Below are 21294 nucleotides of genomic sequence, written 5' to 3' on the forward strand. Positions count from 1 at the left end.
AAAACTCACTTTAGTATAGATTATAAATTATAGATTGAAACATCCAATGAAAAAGTGTCTCTTTAAGGTAGTTTATACTCTCTTACACTTTAATACCTTCTTTTCTTTTTTTTTTTGTGTGTGTGTGTGGGGGGGGGGGGGGGGTGGGGAGGGGGGTACTCATATTAACCAATTTGTCAAGTTTGTCTAGTTAATTGTTAATTTTTCGTGAACCATTTCATAAAGATACACTTAAAATTTGGGGTCGTTTTAAAGCAAACAATCTATGACTGGAGTTGCATTTTTTTTCTTTTACAAGAATAGCTAATAAATAAAGGTGGGCATTGTGCCGGGTCGTGCCTGACCGTGCCTAGGTGGTGCTCGTGCCGTGCCAAATTTTGGCACATCCCAGCCCACGACACAACCCACATGCCTGGCGGGCCGTGTCATGCCGGGCTGCGGGCCAACCCGTAATTTTTTTTTAATATTATATGTATATAAAAAAAAATCGATATATATATATTTTTTGAACAACTTAAGTTTATATAAATAATGTTATTTTTTTTTATGTTTATGTTAATATATATATATTTTTTTTGAACAACTTTAATTTAATTAAGTTTACGGAAATTTCACCAAATGCCACTGAGCAATTTAAAAATTCACCAAATGCCATCGGACTTTTCATAATTCACCAAATACCACCCAATTTTAAAAAAATTCACCCAGTGCCATTAATGACCAACGGCCGTTAACTCCGTTAGTAATTAGGGGTTAATCATGACACATGTCATGACATAATTAGACCATTTATCTTAATTCATAAAAATTAAAAAAAAACAAAAAAAGTTAAAAAAATTAAAAAAAACAAAAAATTTTAAAAAAAAAACCCAAAATTTTCCCAGCCACCTCGACCACCGCCAAACCCTAACCCCTCCCCTCATCTCGCCGGAAAACGGCCGGTCACCACCGGAACCACCAACAATCGGCCGGCCGACCATGTAGCTCCCCACCTGACCCACCGCCGACCCCCAAAACCACCCACGCTGCTCGTCCCGACCCCAAAAACCCTGCTCCCTCACTGCCACCACAACAATTCCACCTCCAAGCACCACACTGCCCCCTTTGCTACACCCACACGCACCACCACATCAGCCACGATTAGCACCACCCAGCCCCCTTCGCTGCTCCCACGCGCACCAATTGGTCCAAATCCTCAACCCGGATGCACCGCCATTTCACCGCCACCACTACAGAACCCATTTGGGTTTCGGGTTCAACCCAGAAATCCCATTTTCTAGGGTTTCGGGTTTTCTGGGTTAAGTCGATTTTTGGTGGTTTAAGGTGAGGGAATGGGGTTTATAGGAGCCGGAAAACAGGGGAGGGGGTGGTTTCGAGGCTGCGGTGGTCGGGAAGGGGTTGAATCAGAACCGTTGCTCGTGAAGGTGGAGGTTGGTTGTGGTTTTCGCGGGTTAAGGTTAGATTAGATGGGTGGCGCGTCAGGTAGGGGAGGTCAGAGTAACAATGGATAGGGGTCAGCGACAGCGGGTGATCCCGACTCCGGCAAGTCGGTTTCTGGGCTGGGGAGAGGTGAGTTGCGTGAAGGGAGGGGGATAGGGATAGGGAATGGTGGTGAAGGTGGTTCCGGTGGTGACTGGCCGTTTTCCGGCGAGATGAGGGGAGGGGCTAGGGTTTGGCGGTGGTGGGGGTGGCTGGGAAAATTTTGGGGTTTTTTTATTATTATTTTTTGTTTTTTTTTTTTAATTTTTTGTATTTTTTTTTTTAATTTTTAAGAATTAAGATAAATGGTCCAATTATATCATGACACGTGTCATGATTAACCCCTAATTACTAACGGAGTTAACGACCGTTGGTCATTAATGGCACTGGGTGAATTTTTTAAAACTGGGTGGCATTTGGTGAATTCTGAAAAGTCCGATGGCATTTGGTGAATTTTTAAATTGCTCAGTGGCATTTGGTGAAATAGCCGTTAAGTTTATATAAATAATTTATGTTTAAGTTTATATAAAATTAAACATAAATAATATAACTAATATATAAAGCTAAACTTTTAGCCAGGTCATGAGGCAACGACATTTGACATTTCAACTTTTCGCCAAGTGTCGCGCCACGTTGGATAGATTTAAATAGACTTCATAAGATTTTAAAAAAAATAGTTTAGAATTCTATTTGGATAGAATTTTAGGATAAAATTGTTAGTTTAGAGTTTTATTTTCGATAAAATACCAGAGGTACAAATTGAATTATAATTTTATTCAAAAAAAAATTATTAGATTATAATTCTCAAAAATTATCATATAATTTTATTTTTTATATCATTATATTTTTTTAGAGCGAAGGAAGTAGTTTAAAGTGTAAAACATCTTTATATAATATATACTAATCGGTTAAAATAATATACTTCACAATCTAATAGAATTTTATTACTATGTAGACTGTCAGTTAGTGTCGGGTCATGAGTCATCTCGGATTGGGTCAATTCAGTTTACGAGTCAAGAAATGTTCAACCTTTGCCCAGAGTTTTTGGTTCGGATCAACCCAACGGGTTGATCTTTGAAAATTTATTATTTTATTTTATTATTGCTAATTTTTATTTTATTTTTTAAATGTATTAAATCGAACATTTCTACCAACATTATAATTAGTCATTACATGCCTACTAGATAGCAAATTGTCACAAAAGCACATCAATTCCTAATTAATTTTGTATCAATAATTTTAAAATTTGATATATAGATTAAAAATTTATCATAAAATTCAATAAACAACCCGGGCATCGCACGGGCCACAAAACTAGTTATTTATATAAACTTAATTAAATAAGTTAATATAAATAAACTTAATTAAATAAGTTTATATAAATAAACTTAAGTAAATAAGTTTAAATATAATTGGGCATGGGCCGTGTCGGCGTGCCGACGACCGTGCCGCCCATCGTGCCCGTGCCGGATTTCAATTTTTTGTTCACGACACGGTCCACAAGTGGGCCGCCGCGCCGGAGTCGTGCTGGGCCCATGCCGCCCGCGTGCCGGCATGGCCCGTGCCCATCTTTACTAATAAATAAACAAACCAAACAAACAAAGACCAAATTAAAAGGACAAATACGGAAAACATCGACGACTGCTCCACAACCAACCAATGAGCAGGAGAAACCCAAATACGCACGACTTTACAAATACAACAAGTAGCTAGGGAAAACTAATAGGGATGAACTATGAAATTATGAATCAACCAAAAACATGAGATATCATTTGAACTCCGTTGACGAATCAAAGAAATTAAAACTGCGCCGTCTTTGTAGATTGGCAAACGAGAAAGCTTTTCTGGAAAGCTTCATAGAGAGCCCAAAAGCAAGCATGTAACAAAGGGCAAAAGGAGATTGATGATCCCAAGCATGGCCACCTAGAAAGTCTATTAATGAACCTCGCAGAAGATCCGCCAACACTTGTAGTATTATCCAGAAGGAGGGGTTCAAGTAAAATCTTACCTCTGTGGAGCCATAAACTAGAGAAACTGACTCCGAAGTACTACACCTTCCTGAGGACCACAAACCAGAATACGAGTGAAAGGACAATCGCGAATTGCAAATGTCAGTTCTTCCAAAACTGTATCATGTCAATAATGTTCATATCTCAATTGTTCTTACGAAGGTATCCGCCTCTAGCTAATGGATGATTGAGGGTTAAGCACTAATGAGGATATATTTAGTACAAGCCGTTTGCATTCAGTCCAAAAATTAAGGCAAAATTTTTAATAGGTTGAACATTGAACGAAAACTCTGTAAGATCCAAGATGATTGCGATCAGTAAAACACTTTCTATTAATTGGTTACTTTCACAATTTTGTAATACATTCTCTTTCAAAGTATAACATTACAAACATACAAACATACATGAGTTACAAATAAAATTTACAAAATCTAGACTTCAAGTCTTCAACTCTTGCAAAAAGTGAGTCTGGTTGAAAATGCTTGTATACCCTGAAGTAGATCAATTTTTCATCAAAAAAAATCCTCAAGGGACCCTGCAAATAAGCATGCATGGGAAAGGCTACCATTAGTGATGTCAACATAACAATGAAGATCGATGATGGAATGTTGATATTGCCTCTCCTGGGTGAGAAAAATGGGTTTGGTGTACACCCTGATACTCGTCTGCTGTTATGTTGTAATGTTGTATCCTAGTACATACAATTTGAGAAGCTGAAACGGAAAGAATTTAACATCCTTAGTTTCTTAGATGGTGCATAAAAAGTTCTCCTATAACTTTTCCTTGACACAATTTGATGCAATGTGTTTGAAATTCGATCATATCAGTACCATTTCTTATGTCATGCTAGATTGCTAACTGGTTTCTCACAAAACTTGTGAAAGTAACTGATTAATAAAAAAAAATCCTGAGACATCTATCTCATGCTATAAAGTCAGAAAAACAAAAGATAAAACTTTCAAGCTAGACATTGACATCTATGTGCCCAAAACAAGTTGGTTTAGCTGTTAAAAACTTCTCAAATTGTCTTTAACATCTTGGTTTGCTGAATCTACTAGAAAAATCAATATTAGTATTTCACAAGAAGCCCCTGTAACTCTGAAGTCTATATGATTTACATTCCTACTTCAGGTGAGCGAAACTTATCAAATTGCTTAGACATAGAACGTACCTCTTATGAGTCCATGCTTCAAATGGAGTTTTGTAATAAATCAGACTGATCCTTCCAGACCAAGATTGCTAACTCTATGTTTGTACAAGTTCTCCCGTCACCTACTCTCAGCAAATTAATATAAAGAATGCACAGCTATCGTTATTCATTAGTGTCAACAACAAAGACATGCAGCAGTAGCAAACACAACACTAAAAATTCAAGGAATTCTGATCCTCTACAAGAATCGCATTGATAATTTGGAACACAGTATAAGATTAATTTACCAGGTCTTTAGGTTCTAAACCAGGAAACCGCCCAATGTCGTGTCCTTGTATCCGTTGGAATTCATTGTGCAAGCCAATTGCATAATCCTCTGCATGTGTTCCATCACTTCGAAAATAGTCTGCAATCTGTAAATTCAAAATTAAACCCAGGTGTAAGTCAAGATGGAAATAAAAAGCACCGCATGAATGCATGATTGACCCCAGCATGCATTTAAACTTGAGCAGGATTGACATATAAGTTGCACTCCCTCCATCCCAAATAAAACATCACAGGAAGGTTTGCACAAAGTTTAGGTGATAAGATGTTTGCCTATTTATTTCTCCCTCCGTTTTTTTAAGTGACCCAAGCTCATGCAGAGTTTTAAGAAAAATACATAGGGTGTATAGGTAGGGCAGCTTTTTTTAGAGATTTGAATATTAGGATGTGAGATGCGAGAACTAAATAAAAATGTAGGAGTTGAGACAATAATGAGAGAGAAATAATATAAAATATAGTAGTGTGACCGAAAGAGAGATGAATATAATTAAAAATTATAGAATAGAATATTTCTGTAAAAAGAAAAGTAAGTCACTTAAAAAAAAAGCAAAGGAAGTACATTGTAATAGAAAAGTAGATGTGATGAAAGATAGTGGCGGAATTTTTTATTAATGAGATAGAGTGTGGGATCATAATTTTTAGTAGGGTAAGAGAGGTAATATAATATTAGTGGGTCTATTGAAGTGTGACAATATAATTAAGGCTCTGTTATGTTCACCTTATTTCCACTTATTTCGGGGTTAATATGTTCAGATAAGGGTTAAATAGCTTTGATAAGTTCAAATCGGATAAGTTTAGGAAAAATAATTTCAGATAAGTTGTGATAAGGGTTAATCTACCAAGTTTAATTTATAACTAAAATAAGTTTTAATAAGGGCTAATAAGTTCAGAATAATTCATAAGTTTAGATAAGATCAGATAAGTAAAAATCAAGTGAATAGAACACACCCTAAGATAAACGAATATGGCAAGTGTGAGAATCATATAGTGGCAGGGTGAGTAGTTGATACTCCGTAGCTTACATGCCTCCAACTTAGTACTGATGTTAGACAAAGTATTAAATGTCAATTGAGAATGATTTAAGTGATGATTTTATGCTTACATGACTAGCCATTGACATGCCACTGAGAGCAGCGTCTTCTAGACTTGAACCCAGCAGCCAATCACCACAAATACCAACTCTTCCTTGAGGATCAAAGATGCATGGAGTGCCTGGAGTATTGGTTGGAAGAGCTGCACCCCTGCAGATAACAGAAATAATTTATACTGCTTGCTCAATCAAGCTCCAAATTCCAAGTAAAGAAAGTGAAAAACTAACAGTTTGAAAATGAAGCATGACCACGAGCCATAACTTGAAACTCATTCAATAAACATTATCTTATTTTTATGATAGATAATTGCATTGATCACATTAACTTCCTCACACCTCAATGACAAATCTCTTGCTAAATTAGCCATTTCTTTGCATGCTTAGCTGCTCACTTTTAGAGGATATCAGCCAACTATCCTTCATAGCAAGGCTAAATTGTGATCAATTTCAAAACACCCGCGCGCGCAGGGGGGGGGGGGAATTATAAGTAAGCAAGATGAGGGGGAAAAAAAATTTAATGACAAATAGGCCAAAAAATTAAGGCGTGCTACATTATCATACTCGTCAATGCTGCCAAAGAGGCTGCTGGGGTGGAGTATGATGGATGTAAGCAACCCTAATACCACAATAACAGAAAGGCCTTTTCCAATTGACTTATCATCCTAATGCACAATATAGTACGATCGTTTCCTATTTACACAGCAAAATAAAACCTCCAGCAATTGAGTCAATCACAACTAATTCGTAATAATTCAAATCTCAGAATATCCATGAGTTCGTTGAAATTAGACCATGTCATACCATTTTATAGAAGCAAGGTTTATGATTATATTTTTTGTGGGATGGCACTTCATTGACTGGGCTTGGAAAATGGAGAATAACGATTATTTGCAGTAAGAATAACAATCTCTTTGCAGTAATCTGTCGATATAATAAGAAACATTGAAAACAAGTAATTCATATACTCTTTTCATCTGAAGCTAAGAAAACAAGGTTTTAGTATCAACTTTGATATTTTTCCCCCCTTTCCATTTTATGCTCCTGTCATCTACCCCTCAGGCCCTCACCGCCCTCAAAATACAAATGGTTTGTGTCATTTATATCAGGTAATTCAGTTCATTCAAATGGATAAGATCATAAGAAAACAACATAAATTCAGACAGTAAAAATGCAACATTTCATGTTGATTTATAAGTTAGGCAAAATATAATCATGTGGATCTTGTTAAATTCAACCTGATTTATATTTTCACATAACAAGTTTTTATACAACTTGTCTATAATTAGAGATGTAAAGGGTTGAAATTATGCACGGGCACGTGTGAAACTTAAAAAGTTGCAACTAAAAGAGAACGAAGGAAGTATGCTAGTTTCAAATATATTAAGGCTCTCACACAGCATTAGCAGCTGTGCCATGCATGAACAAGGAATTTTTAATATTCTCTATCAGTTCCTTACCATAGTTGCACCTTGGTATAACTAGGTTTCTTCAGTGATCCTTTTGGGAGCCCTAATGCAATCTCAACACCCTCCAGCATCTGTGTTGTTACCTTCTCTGCGGTGACACTTGGAATGTTTTCCTAGTAGTAGACGAATTATTATTCAGCAACATAGACACAAAATGTGTGAAAAAGGTGAGATGCAACATGCATGAGGAGCTAAGACACAAGGTGCAGTGAGTGATCATCTTTATAGCTCTATGCAAGGCCATATAGTGAAATGCAATTGAGGCATCAAAGAGCGCTTGGTCAAACTAAAGTCCATTTCAGATATTTGCATAACAATGTCACAAATCCTATTTTTTTATTGTATTTAAGGGTTGATGATGCTCTGAAGCATTATTATAAAAACTTCAGCAATTTAATAGCATACATTTGTAATTCGTTGATTTGGGTAAGATATACTTCATATGAGTGACCATAATATAACTAGGAGCTTAGTACACTAATAACAATATTGGCAATCATTTTTTATGTTGTATCCTGAAAAAGTATATTGATATCGTATATAAGACCCATCACAAAATATTACTACTCTTAGCATGATGACATTATACTATCTGACTTCCCAACACTGTTATTAATAAAAGTAACGACTAATAAAGTAAAGGATAATCTAATATGCTAGAAACCTTACACCTGCAATGGACATACCTATGACTTGATAACACATGAAAAGTAGGGGACATCTAGGGAGGAATTAAACTAAGCCTTTTCAACCACAGCTGAAAATATCTCAGTAGGAACTTTCCCAACTATACCAGTTCGTTCAACTGGGCCAGAGAAATACTTTGTGAAGTTAGATTAACTGAACAATTCATACACTCTAGCATTATTCCCATGGCTTGGTACCTTATCTACAAACCAAGAAGTCAGAGGACCATACAAAATAATGTAACTAAAAATTGACAATGATTGAAGTTGATGTAGAGTTTCTCACCCCTAGGCTTAGGATCAGTTTTCTAGATCTTAAAGGGCAAGGGATATAACTCAGCGAGTCAGTGATAGAGCATTCCCATGACAGCTTAAGGTTATTAACAATCAAATATAAATTAGATTGGACAGATTAGAATATTAGACATGTATACGGCAAGATAACTGATCAGGCTACAGTAAAAGATAACAGATATTGGAATAATAGAAATATAGTTGTTCTAATATTAACCATCAAAGTTTTGTTTAGCAACTGATTGTTCAAAACACTAACTTCACTTAATACAAGTATTAAAAAAAGTTGCAGAAACATAACATATTTTCTGGAGGAGAGGGGTGTTTTAGGCTCTGTTTGATAAATTTATTTTGTCTGAACTTATCTGATATAGTGACATTATATGGACTTATTTCTGTCAGAAATTGTCTTATTTGTGTGCAAATTGTCAACAATTATTATGTCTTAAAAAAAATAATTGTCTGAACTTAACAAAACTTACTAAACTTATTTGAACTTTATTTGTCTGAAGTAAGACACCAAAAAAACAAAAACTAAAAAAAAAAAAAAAGAGGTTGAACCAAACAAATCCTTAGTAACAAGTTGTCACATAAACTCATGTGTGTCTTTATTTTGCTAATTTTTCAGAGCCTAAAAGAGAAGCGAATTCAAAGCTCTTAATAAAAACTTTGAGCAGAGTCATAGATTTCCCAGAAAGTCAAATTTGTACTAATATGTTCCACAATTAAATGCATAACAAACCTGTGGAACCTTGTTCTGTTTTCCAAAAGCTGCTGTACTGAAGAAAGTCCAGCAATGAGGACCAATTTGGGTAGACGACAACTTTGCAGAGTTGTTGGCCATCCATGATAAAGCATCTATTCCATTTACAAATGCTCCTTCAAAGGTAGAAGTCAAAGGAAGAGGGTCATCAAATGCTGCAAGCAGGGCCCAAATAGAGCTCAAATCTAACCTCTGCAAAAATATGTACTGCGTTATCAAATACAGGAAGTTGCTAATCTACAGTACAAGCTTGATCTCATAATGTAGGACCCAGAATAATGCAACATTTATCGGGCAAACAATAAAAAATGAGCACCAACTGAAAAAAGTAAGCCTACCATTAAAAAGAAAAGAAAAAAAAAAAGGAAATTCAGCACACCTTCATTTGTTTAGCAATAAGTGGCAAGCCTGAATGGGCGAGTAAGCGATTTGCACATTTTCCTGATGACAAAGTAGAATATTGAAAAGATTCATTGCCAGCATATACCAAGAGCTAGTGAAGCCTAAAAAGAGCCATAAGAAAAATATCTCAAAGTTGTAATTTCAACCATTCCATCTACTAAACAATCTAAAGCAAAAGATAATATAATACGTAGTAAATTGTTATTAATAGAAAATGTCCAATAATAGAAGGAAAAACAACAATCATCTATTAATAGAAATCTGGAAAAGATCTCCTTCAAAATAAGAATTCTGGAAACAGCCATAGCTGAAATTATTTGATATTGATCACCACAGGTCACAGGTTCGCAGTACAAAAATCAATATGACTTCAACAAACTACAAGCATATGAAGCAAAATGAACATAGACTTAACACGCCAATTCAGAATTAACTGAACATTTTTTTCTACAGTTTATGGGTAAGCAATTAACAACAAGAATTAAAATAATTCAAGAAATGGCTGCTTCTTTCATATTAACACCTCTTCTGCCTAAATCATAAGTCAAGATTGCCATTTATCTCTTCATGGACTTTTCGTTCAGAATGTCAAGTGAATCTCAGATTAATGTTTTCTTTAAAAGTTACTTGGATGTGATTGTAATTCGATATAGTGCTGAAGCGAAGCAAAAAATAAATAAACAAAAGAAACAAAGGTTGCAAAAGTCACCGTTGTGTGCAATAACAATAGCATCGAATTTTCCACGTGGCTTTCCATTCTCACTCAAATGCCACATCCCATTAAATGGCTCCAGTGTACTGATCCAACATGGCCTAACAACTTCAACCATTTTTGCCTGCACAAGTTCAAGAATTAGTTGAATTAATTGAATAAGTAGAATCACTGAGTGAAGACATAAAATGAAAACAAAAGTTCGATCTGAATCTGATAACAACGTATAATACAACTTCTGCAAACTATTCCATGCCAATCTAATGGAAAAGGAGAGAAGAAAGATAAGTATAAGGCCAGATGTTAACAGCTGCATAGAGCAACAGAAAAGATCATTGACAAATTTAATAGTAAACTTCATTTTATCCTTCCTGGTGCCTTACTGTATAGGGTATGATCGATTTGATGCACTAGAGATGTGCATACTATGAGATAGATTGATATGACTAAAATCATATAATTCTGTTTTTGTTGATGATGCATTAGTTTGCTGAAACAGGAAAGGATTTACTTAAGAGACTCCAATCAACATTATAATTTCCAACATGTTCTTGTCTTGCATTACACCTAAAACATTTTAACACAAGGTTAACTTATAATTTGTAAAAACATTGCATAACCACGACGGCATTGTGAAAAGGATCATTACACGTGGGAAGTGGTTCGCAATCAACATTAACACTCTTTCAAAGAATACTTTCAAATGCAGCACATAATATGTGAGCATAATGAGTGGTAACTTGAACTTGATCATCCAGCTTAAAATGATAAGAGCTAAAGATATTCTTTATAAGTACCTGAAAGTTTTACATCAATAAATAATTAAAAATATTGAAGCCCTTCCAAAGATAAATCCAAGTATTATTTTCTCTTTCAAAATGAAGGGCTCTCATCTAATCCATTTCCATCTCTACAGTTGCAAAATGAATGATGAATCAATTATAGCCTTTACAGAGAAAAGTAAAAGAGCAGTATAGAATTGCTTATACCGATAAGAAATTGGGGGGTCAACTTTTTGTAGTGTCACAGCAAAGAAGGTAGATATTTTTACCAAAGGAAGTAGCAGGGACAAGAATTGAATGAAGGTACTAAGAAAGAAAGAAAGAAAGAAAGCAGTAAGAATGGTGGGGTGGTTAAAAATGGAAACTCAAGTTGGGTTGAATGATTGTACTCCTTCCATCCATAAAAAATCTTTCTATATTCCTTTTTATGATGTCCATAAAAATCTTCATGTTACTTAACATGAAAATTTATACACACAAACCATGTGATGTGCATCTCTCCATTTTCTTTCCATCACAATTTCACCTAAGCGTACTAAACTCCTTAATATGCAAGTCCAAAACTAACAGAAATATTATTTGTAAATGGATGGAATAGTTTTTTCTCTTTTAATAGTATTAGGCTTTGACAGTGAAACATTTGTCTTGATACAATCTGACCCCACTTTAGATAGCATAACACTACCTATATATTAGTCAAAGTACTTTTATCAAATAAAATAAAATGATAGTTATGGCCAAATGAAGTTAGACGGTCATTTCATTAATATTTAACCTACATCAATTAGTGTAAGCTATGGAAATGAAGCGTAAGACCCCAACTTTCTAAAAATGAGAAAAGATGTATTAAAATAATAGTATAACCTTTCTTTACAAGAAGTTTAAAAACTAATTTGAGAAAGATATTATAGAAAGTGTAAAAAATCTGGTATAAAGGGAGTCACATACTCACATATACTCTGTATGTAAAAATAGATGTTACCATGTATTTGTCATTTCCTACACACACATACTCCAAGTCTTTGGTTAGTGGGTATACTAACTTCTACAAATAATTTGATATGCAAGAGTTCAATGATGACACAAATTGTCAACACTCAATCAACAGTGAATAAAATGAAAAGGTATTCAGATGTAATCTTTGATCTAAGACTTAGGTGCTAACAAGCCTACCATCACCTGATGGAATTCAATACCCTCATCACGAGACCTAATCCTTCAATTGAGAAAATGCTATGTCACACATTACAAAAATATCAACGAGAATGGAAGAGATATACATATGCTGACTATACTGACAAGTGACAACCAGCAATTAAAATGCATCTATTATAAGTAAATAGCATAGTAGGAAAAGAGCTGTAGTGAAACAGAAAACATAATCACCTCGGACAATATTGAATCAGCCAGTGTACGCATTCCATTGACACCTATATAACGTGGTGGAAAAGCAGGCAATGGAGAAAATCGACCCCCGGGTTCAATTTCTCCAACTGTACCCTGCCATTGCTGTACAAGCCCCTTCTCAATCCATCCATTGACCAACTCACCAAACCGCATATCGCTAACAGTAAAGAATTGAGCAGCATGGTCGAAAACATAGTGCTTAGGTTCAACTATTCTTGTTCCCATCCTCCCTCCCAAACCATGCATTCCCTATGACAGAAAACTATCAAGAACTCAGAACTTCAATGGGCAATCATCAGTAAGAAATATATCAAATCTTTGAACAAGATATCATTAATAATGCATCAATTCGTGTTCATTTTCATTTTAATTTTCCTAATAAACCCAAAATGAAATATAACCTATAGGTATGAATTAAAGTACTACCTCCGTTTCAAATTATTTGCAACAATTAGACATTTTCTACTCACACTTTACGTAAAATCGTTGCAAATAATTAAATTTCTAATTGTTGCAAATAATTTAAAACGGAGGTAGTATTAATATCTTTTCTTAAATTATCAAAACAATGATACAATCAATCGTATTTTAGACCAAAATTAATTCAATTTAAACCATAATTAATTATTATCAATACCCAGAACCATTAATTATCAAAAGAAAAAATAAAATCAATTTTATATCAGACCAAAATTAATTCAAATTAAAACAATTATAAGATAGAAAACAGAGATTAATCAACCGTGTCGAAAACAGTAGAACGAATCCCTCTCTTCTCCAAATTCAGAGCGCACATAAGACCCGCCATTCCGCCACCAATTATCCCAACTTCCGGGTCATCAGAAATCGGAGCAGTAAAAACCACTTGTTCCTGAATGAATGTTTTCTTAATAACTGACCTTCTTGAGCTTCCATAAGACCTTTTTCTAGGGTTTTTGCGAATGGGTTTGTTCTGGGATTGAACAATTTTGGGGTTGATTTGAGAATTATGAGATTGGGGAAATTTGGGATTGAAAATTAGGGTTAGGGTTTTAGGGGTTTTGAGAGGTTGGTAAATGAAAGGAGAAAGAAATTGAGTGGATGTGCTCATTGTTTTTACTACTGCTACTCAGACTGATTTTCTTATCTAAATTTGTTGCTTAACTGAATTTATAGAGGCGCCAAATTCAGTTTTGACCGTTACTGATTGAGATTAGTGATGATATATAGATTTATCCTCTCTTCAAGTATATATACACTACGGAGTACTATAAATTTATAAAATTTTATGAATATATGAAACACGTATTGTGTGTGGGCGTGTGGCTAGTCACACCATGTGGTTGCTTGTAATTGATAAGAGTAATTCCAATAACACTGATCTAGTAAGCCTATAACATTGACCGATCGAGTAACCCTTATAATACTAATGGGATAACCCCTATAACATTGACCGATCAAGTAACCCTTATAACACTAATGGGGTAACCCCTATAACATTGACCGAGTAATCCCTATAACATTAACAAAGTAACCCCCGCCCATGATGACTTACCGCAACTAAAGATGGCACTGACCGGGCCGACATGGCACGACATGGTACTATGCGTGTGAGCCATGGGCCGCCTTTTATTTGGAAGAAGAACGATAAGGCACGGCCTGTCGCGGCAAAGCATGCTAAAATCAATACAATTTTGCTTGCACGCCCACAAGGCACGACTCGGCACCATAACACGTGGACCTAGGTCGTGCACAGGCCAACTTTTTAACTTCTGCCAAGCAAAAAACTCTTGGGCTAAGCCATAGTCTGGCCCTAATAAACACCAAAGCACGTGAGCTTGGCACGAAGCATGACTCGACAAGGCCTAGAGCCATCTTTAGCCACAACCACATATAAGAATTTGGGTTAATATTAAATTAATTCATCTGTTCATTTTTTATCATCCCATTTATGTAATTCATGTGGCTAAACTTAGCTAATGAAAGGCTACTAGGCTAGCTCTCAAATAATACCATACAAATCTAGGGTAGAAGCTAAAGTATAGCATAGCTAGACCTAAAAAATCATTTCCATTATCGATCTTATTAGAATTGGAGGAAAAGTTCATACTGTAGTTATCTTATTGGCTTGTAACACCCCTTTCAATTTTTTTACCAAACAATGCAATAGTAATTTTTGAATATTGTTGTTGATGTCCTTGATGATGGGCATTTTGTAAATCTTTAAATTGAAATTCTTCCCCCTTATTTCTTTTGAAAAAAATGGTTTACTACATATACTATAATTTGAGAAACTATACTTGCATATCATAATTAAAAACCAAATTCAATTTTTTTCTTTTCAAAGTGAACATTATTTGCAATCTTCATACATGAACTTCACTTTAAATGAAATCAATCAAAGACTCTATTAACAAGTTCAACAATCAAGCTCTATAAAAACAAGCAAAGTAACACTTAAACTGTCTCTTCTCCATCCCAATTCTTCTTCATCTTAGGACCAGTAGGCCCTTGTTCCCCCAACAATTCAGCAGGCAAGCTCTTAATAAAGCTAAGAAACTTATCCTTAAGCTTCCCAGGCAACAATTTCGCGACCTTATTAATCTCATCATTAATGTTATAAGTAATCATAGGACCCCATTTCCTAGCATAGTTCAACCATGGTGGCTCAGTAATTGTCCCAAGATAATCCGCGGAAATGATTTTGTAATTAGCCCCTGTATCATACACATTGTTGCTCTTATCAGTATCATTCCTGATTCCGGCAAATTTATCAGTCCCTTCTCCATTGCCATCTTGCAGGACATCCCCTGCCTTCCGGTAATTAGCATGACCGTGCAATGAAGCATACCCTTGGATTCTGTTGCCTTCGCCGAATTCAAGGTCAGGAGGGTACACCCATTCACCCCCAGCATGTTGTGAAAAAAACACCTTCATTAACAGACCATTAAAATTACTAATTCTTAATGTTATATGTTCCCAATCTCCTACATGCTCCCCTATTTCCCCTAATGGTATGGTTAAAAACCCGACTTTAGCTCTTGACGGTCCATTAAATGGGTAAAACAGCCATATTGCTAAGTCAGTGTATGTCCCTGCAAGCATAGGCTTAATGTGGTAGTACGCGCAGGCTGATCCCATGTCTCCTTTCTTGACTCGTTCCCTTTCGTTTTTATCCCTTGGAAGGTCTATCCAATATTCTCCATCATTGGTGCCGCCTTGGGGGAGATTAGACCCCGAGGGATCAATAGGGACAGGGTTAGACTCGTCGCCTTTTTTGTACAATAAGGCTCCATTTTGGAAGAACCAGTCAACTGATGAAGGTAGATACTCTTCTTTTGGGTGAATGTATACCTTAGGAGAGTAGGTTTTGATGAGTGCTTCAAGTTGTTGTAGATTTGGCATGTAAGTGTTGTTTTTTAGGGCATATTTTAAACACACTAAGAGAGGTGTTTCCACTGTTGTTCCTCCACCACTTTTTGCCAAGAATGTTCCTGCACTCACTGCTGATGCCTGGTTATGTTTCAATCAAAATGTTAGCATTATAATTCAAGCTTGTTTATGACAATATAGTAGACAAAATTTGCTACTTGCTAGGATTAGTGTGTAATCTTTCATAAGTATTGAGGGTTTTTACCATACGACCGGTTATTTGGTTCAAGTGTATACAAGCACGTGAGCAAAGAAGTGATAATGTTAATTATACCATGCATAAAGTGTAACCGGTTGTACATAGAATATTATCCAATTGTCTTATTCATTGGATTTAACATGATATTTTTTTTTTTTTTTTTTTTTTGAATGGGTGGATTTAACATGATTAATCCAATTAAATTAAATGATTTTGCAAGTATTGTAGAAAGAAGAATGCTAATTAATTAATTATTGTTTTGATACTAAAACAAAATTTAAATCATGCTAGTATGCTACATAAGACAAAATATTTTGTTTCGGCCAGCTAAAACACTTTTCAGCTCATTTATAAAGCAAAATTTTGTGTCCAACTTTTTATGTACCATTTATATACAAAAAAACATAGGAGCATTTTAAATTATTCTAACTAGATGACGGAATCATAATAAAAGATTAACACAAATGTGAAATCAAAAGAATAATGGATTTGGACTCCCTATTTACATGAGACTATATGAGCACAAATTATCACCTATAAATTGATGGGGGTATTGACTAACATGAAGTTTTAACATTTAGTTTGACTTTTAATTTCAAGTAGAAAATAGTTACACTATTAGAATAGAAACAAGTTAAAAGGTGACACTACTAGTTATTACGAGTATGTACCTGTTTTCCTTTCCTCACGGGTCTAGACTCAAAAATGTTAAACTCATCGGAATCAACACCACCCGTCTTGCCCCATACCCAATCGTCGGGTTCACACAACGTAGTAAAATCTGATCGAACACACCGAACCTTCTCTAGGGGCGGCTTCTCGGGCGTAGAGGTAACAACAAGACCCACAGCTTGGTACCCATCTTTTGGTATAGGAGCCCAAATGTAGCCAGGAGTGTCCTCTTTAACATCTTGAGATTTACTACTCCAAACAAGGGCATAGTCAACGGGCCACTTTAACGTTGGATTAGCAGGATTACTAGTATCTTTTCCTACTAGTACACGCCCATATAAAGGTCTATTGTTAGGTTGGGCGTAGTACCCTAACAAATAAAACCCTTCTGGTAGCCCAATTGGCTCGAAAAATGTAGCCCCTCCATCGTCTGGTCCTCCGTTATATGTTGCCCATACTTTGGTGAAATTTGTCACCTCGGCTACTGCTAGCCCTCCAAAATCGATTGTGCCCGTTGCAAATCCGCCACCTATTTGCCAAAGAAAAATATATTAAAAAGTGTTTCTAAAACAGTATATGTGTCACGTGACACCCTTCTTATGTCACAAGGTTTGAACTCAAGACCAACAACAAATGAGTAGTTATTATTCTAACCATCTTTGCTTTTTTTTTTTTTCTTTTTAATTATGTTTTATATTCAATTATTATATATTAAATTCTCTGTATGAAATTTCAATTGAAAGTGCTAATTTATTTACTTTAATAATCGTTGTTTGCTTTTTTTTTTTTTTAATTATATAGCTTACATTTTATAGCTCAAATAATATATTATGACATTCAAACTACAATGCAGAAAATATATTTAACTTATGTATCATGTGCATATTTCTTACATTAGACTATATAATAAAATCAAATTATATAAACCATCCTATTAGAACCCCAAATGAAAATAATTAAATATAATCATTATAAAATTGAGCATACAAAATTTCTCACAAAATGCATATACAAACAAAATATATATTGTGTTTTGATTCAATTTTTTTTTACAAAAAATATAGATAAAAATTAAAATAACTAAATTGATTAAATAAGATGAGAGAAAAAAGGAGGTAAAGGAAATTTACCATTCGGCCATGAAGGTAAAGGAGATGGGAAATTGAAAGATGATGAATCAATTCGGAAGTTTCTCCTTGAAACAACATTAAGCTTATGATGATTAACATCACCAAAACTTGAATCATTTGAAGAGTTTCTTGAAACATCAATGTTTGGAGGATTTTTGGATTGTTTGTAACAAAAACAATTGCCTAAGATTAATGCTATTATCAATGATAATAGCAACAAAATTTGAGAAATTTGAGAGTTTATGACACCCATTTAATTAATATTAATTAGAAAAATTAATATTAATTTAATTTATTATATTTAGGGAACAATGTAGTCCCCCTTTGGGAGACTTCTACCCTACCTATAGAAATAAGCTAATCATGGACATGATTATCCCCATTAATAAAGAAAATTGGGAATAATAATTTTGATTAAGAATTTTTCCACCTTGTTTGTTTGGCTTTGTCCTAGATTAGCTCATCTAGCTAAATAACGGCTTTTCCTTATTTTTGTTGTGTTTGTAACTTTATTTTGTTGGACCGTAATTATAAACTCGACTAGCTACGCGAGTACGCGAAGATGAGGGATGATATAAATATCTTTGAGGGTCTAGTTTTATTGTGTGGTGTTTTTGAAGCTTAGTGAATGGTATTTGGGGCTATATATATGAATGGTTTTTGAAGCAATTATTGTTTAATACGAAGTATCAATTATTGATAAATATGATCAATCCTAAAAGGCAATTCATGAGTTTTTTTTTATATAATGCTCACATAAATGTTTGATATGAATCATATGATTCATTGTTTTTGATATGTCCAATTGTATTCTTCCTTTTCTAGCTTGATTTGATTCCTTTCTTATGGTTGTGGATAAGATAGACAGTTGGTACCTTTTTATTATTACTCCTTCCTTTTTTTTAAGTGTTCTATTTTGATTTTAATTTTTGATATTGTTCATACACACAATTCATTTTGACCAACATTAGTGACTGATACATAAGAAAATAATGTAGTCATTTAGTATAGGTTGAAATCGTCTCAATGTATAATATTTGAATTTTACATTTTTATTCTTGATAGTTAAAGATATTACAGTTATGGAGAGTATTACAGATAATAGAGAGTATTACAGATAATTTTTATCATACATACATACTATAAAAGTTATGGATAGATTTCTCTCAAAAAAAAAAAAAAAAAAAAAAAAAAAAAAAAAAAATGGATAGATTCATAGATTTGTTTAAAGTGGTATTATATTGTTCACCAGAGTTTAAGGTTGTTCATTGGGCTGAACCATAGCAAATTGCAAAACATGAAATTTAAAATTTAAGGCCCAAAGAAGCCTGATCGGCTATACTAAACCGTAAATAGACCACAACGATAAAATTGATCCAAAACCTAAACCAGGCTAGTTTGGACCAGTTTTAGCATCAGGCTAGTTTGGACCAGTTTTAGCATCAATAACTTTTTTTATAAAAATAGAAAGGAAAAAAAAAATAAACAAATAAACAAACAAAACCTTAAAAAGCCCTAATGTTTAATGGCTTTTTTTTTTTAAATTTCTAATTTAAACAACTCTTACTTAACAAAAAAAAATTGATTCGGTACTCCAGAAGTAGTGTAGAAATTAAGCCGAATTATAAACCAATTAAACAAATACACAGATATTTGGCATAATTTAAATCTATAATTAATTCGGTACTCTGGGAGTAGGGTAGAAATTGCACCGAATTATTAAGATTTTGTACTAACTTGACCGCAAACTGAAAAAATAAATTTGTAGCTCATAGAACAATATAGTGTTTCCATTCCGATCCAATCTAGTTTGATCCATATTCTAGGTCAACACCAATTTTTCAATACACTAAAGAGAGAAAAACATAGCCTAAATAAGAATAATAAATCAAAATCGTCACACCAATGACCTTAGATATTGGCAATCCCACATTCCACAGGATGTGATTACAGGTTGAACTAGACACAAAATCAGTGTTTTGCAACCTAGAGAATGATTAAAGAAGTATATACTACCTCCGTTAAATATTAGTTGCAACTTTGGAGTATTATTTATGAAGATATAAAATATTCTAAAGTTGCAACTAATATTTAACGGACATAGTATATTTACAACGACCTTAGGTCAAACTCAATCAAAACTCGACTCAAATTTACACAAAGTAATAACTTAGCAAAATCCGTACATACACTTAGCACGTGACACAAGGTTAATTGAGTTCGATTTAAATTTTTGTTGAGTTTGATGCATCAATTTATAGAGAAGAAATGGGGTGTGAGCTTAGAAATAATCAATAGATCAATTTTGATATATTAAAGTACAGAGTATAAATTAGCTAGACTCTATTACATGGTTTAATGGAGTAATACGAAGAATGCACGTAATTACATACATAAATCTAAGTCTAGATTATGTAAAAAAAAAAAAAAAAAGGTTCAATAATATTTCGTTGTTTATTACCACCTATCAAACAAGTCGTTCATTTATGTGTAGATCACATGATGCAAATTACTACGATATCAAAGCAAGAGAGAAAATAGTAAGCGATTTTGAGTTACCTGAAGGCCACTCTGGTAAGGGAGAAGGCAAACTGAAAGTTGTATCAATGGCTAAAGCTCCACTCTCCTTTGCATCGGCGTCGGCCACGTCATCTTTAGGAGGAGGATCGGAATCTCTAGTAATGCAATTGCCCATGATAATATCTACTCTTATCAACAATGCAAATAGTAGCAAGTAATAACCTCACTTATATAAACAATGAATTGATGAAACAAACTAAACTAAAAGCTAAGGCAATGACATATTTTCATCATGTTACATTTAATAATTACGTTAACAACTATATAATTCAAATAATATGAAAATGTGACGTGCAAGGTAATAATAAAGCACGCAATAATAATAATAATAATAATAACAAACTAATTTGGAAATAAATTAAGCTTGAATTGTGCTACAAAAAATGGAGGAAAGATGTTCAAAGAAGCTAAGTTAATGGAGAAAGCTTAACTTGTCTTGTATGAATCTCCAAGACAATAGGATAAAGCATAACTTTTGGACTTATAAAATAATAATAATATGAATATAATGAGTGGATTATAATTCTTTCTAAATGATAAAGCAATATAATGCTATCTACATTTTAACAACTTTTTTCATTTATTTCAATGTTCATTGCATAATTGTATTGAGACCTTGAAATTTTTGAGATTTTTTGCCTCCATAATAAATGGCATATGCCAAATAATTCTAACCTATCAATACCAACTTAAATACTATGGGGCCAATGGTATCGGACTATGTAAGTTGTAAACTAA

At 34.2% G+C, this 21294-nt stretch overlaps 2 protein-coding genes across 3 annotated transcripts; both read right to left on the reverse strand.

The window, feature by feature from the left end:
- Window positions 1-3796: 3796 nt before the first annotated feature.
- On the reverse strand, window positions 3797-13705 carry LOC145628928 (uncharacterized). Of its 2 annotated transcripts, none has more exons than XM_081681363.1 (10): window positions 13307-13705; window positions 12544-12813; window positions 10373-10499; window positions 9641-9702; window positions 9241-9453; window positions 7510-7631; window positions 6065-6203; window positions 4926-5051; window positions 4660-4760; window positions 3797-4023 (listed from the first exon to the last, which is right to left on the reverse strand). In XM_081681363.1, the coding sequence occupies exons 1-9, from the start codon at window positions 13652-13654 to the stop codon at window positions 4734-4736; spliced, it is 1434 nt and encodes a 477-aa protein (XP_081537489.1). In that variant the 5' UTR covers window positions 13655-13705; the 3' UTR covers window positions 3797-4023; window positions 4660-4733. The 2 variants fall into 2 exon arrangements, with proteins under 2 accessions (XP_081537489.1, XP_081537488.1); XM_081681362.1 differs by having other exon boundaries at window positions 3797-4201.
- Window positions 13706-14843: 1138 nt separating this feature from the next.
- On the reverse strand, window positions 14844-21039 carry LOC145626714 (hypothetical protein At1g04090-like). Its single transcript, XM_081679177.1, has 3 exons — window positions 20536-21039; window positions 16846-17375; window positions 14844-16056 (listed from the first exon to the last, which is right to left on the reverse strand). The coding sequence occupies exons 1-3, from the start codon at window positions 20669-20671 to the stop codon at window positions 15001-15003; spliced, it is 1722 nt and encodes a 573-aa protein (XP_081535303.1). The 5' UTR covers window positions 20672-21039; the 3' UTR covers window positions 14844-15000.
- Between the last annotated feature and the right edge of the window lie 255 nt (window positions 21040-21294).

This window comes from Chenopodium album, chromosome 4 (assembly GCF_948465745.1).
Source record: "Chenopodium album chromosome 4, dcCheAlbu1.1, whole genome shotgun sequence".
In the NCBI taxonomy this organism is placed as follows: domain Eukaryota; kingdom Viridiplantae; phylum Streptophyta; class Magnoliopsida; order Caryophyllales; family Amaranthaceae; genus Chenopodium; species Chenopodium album.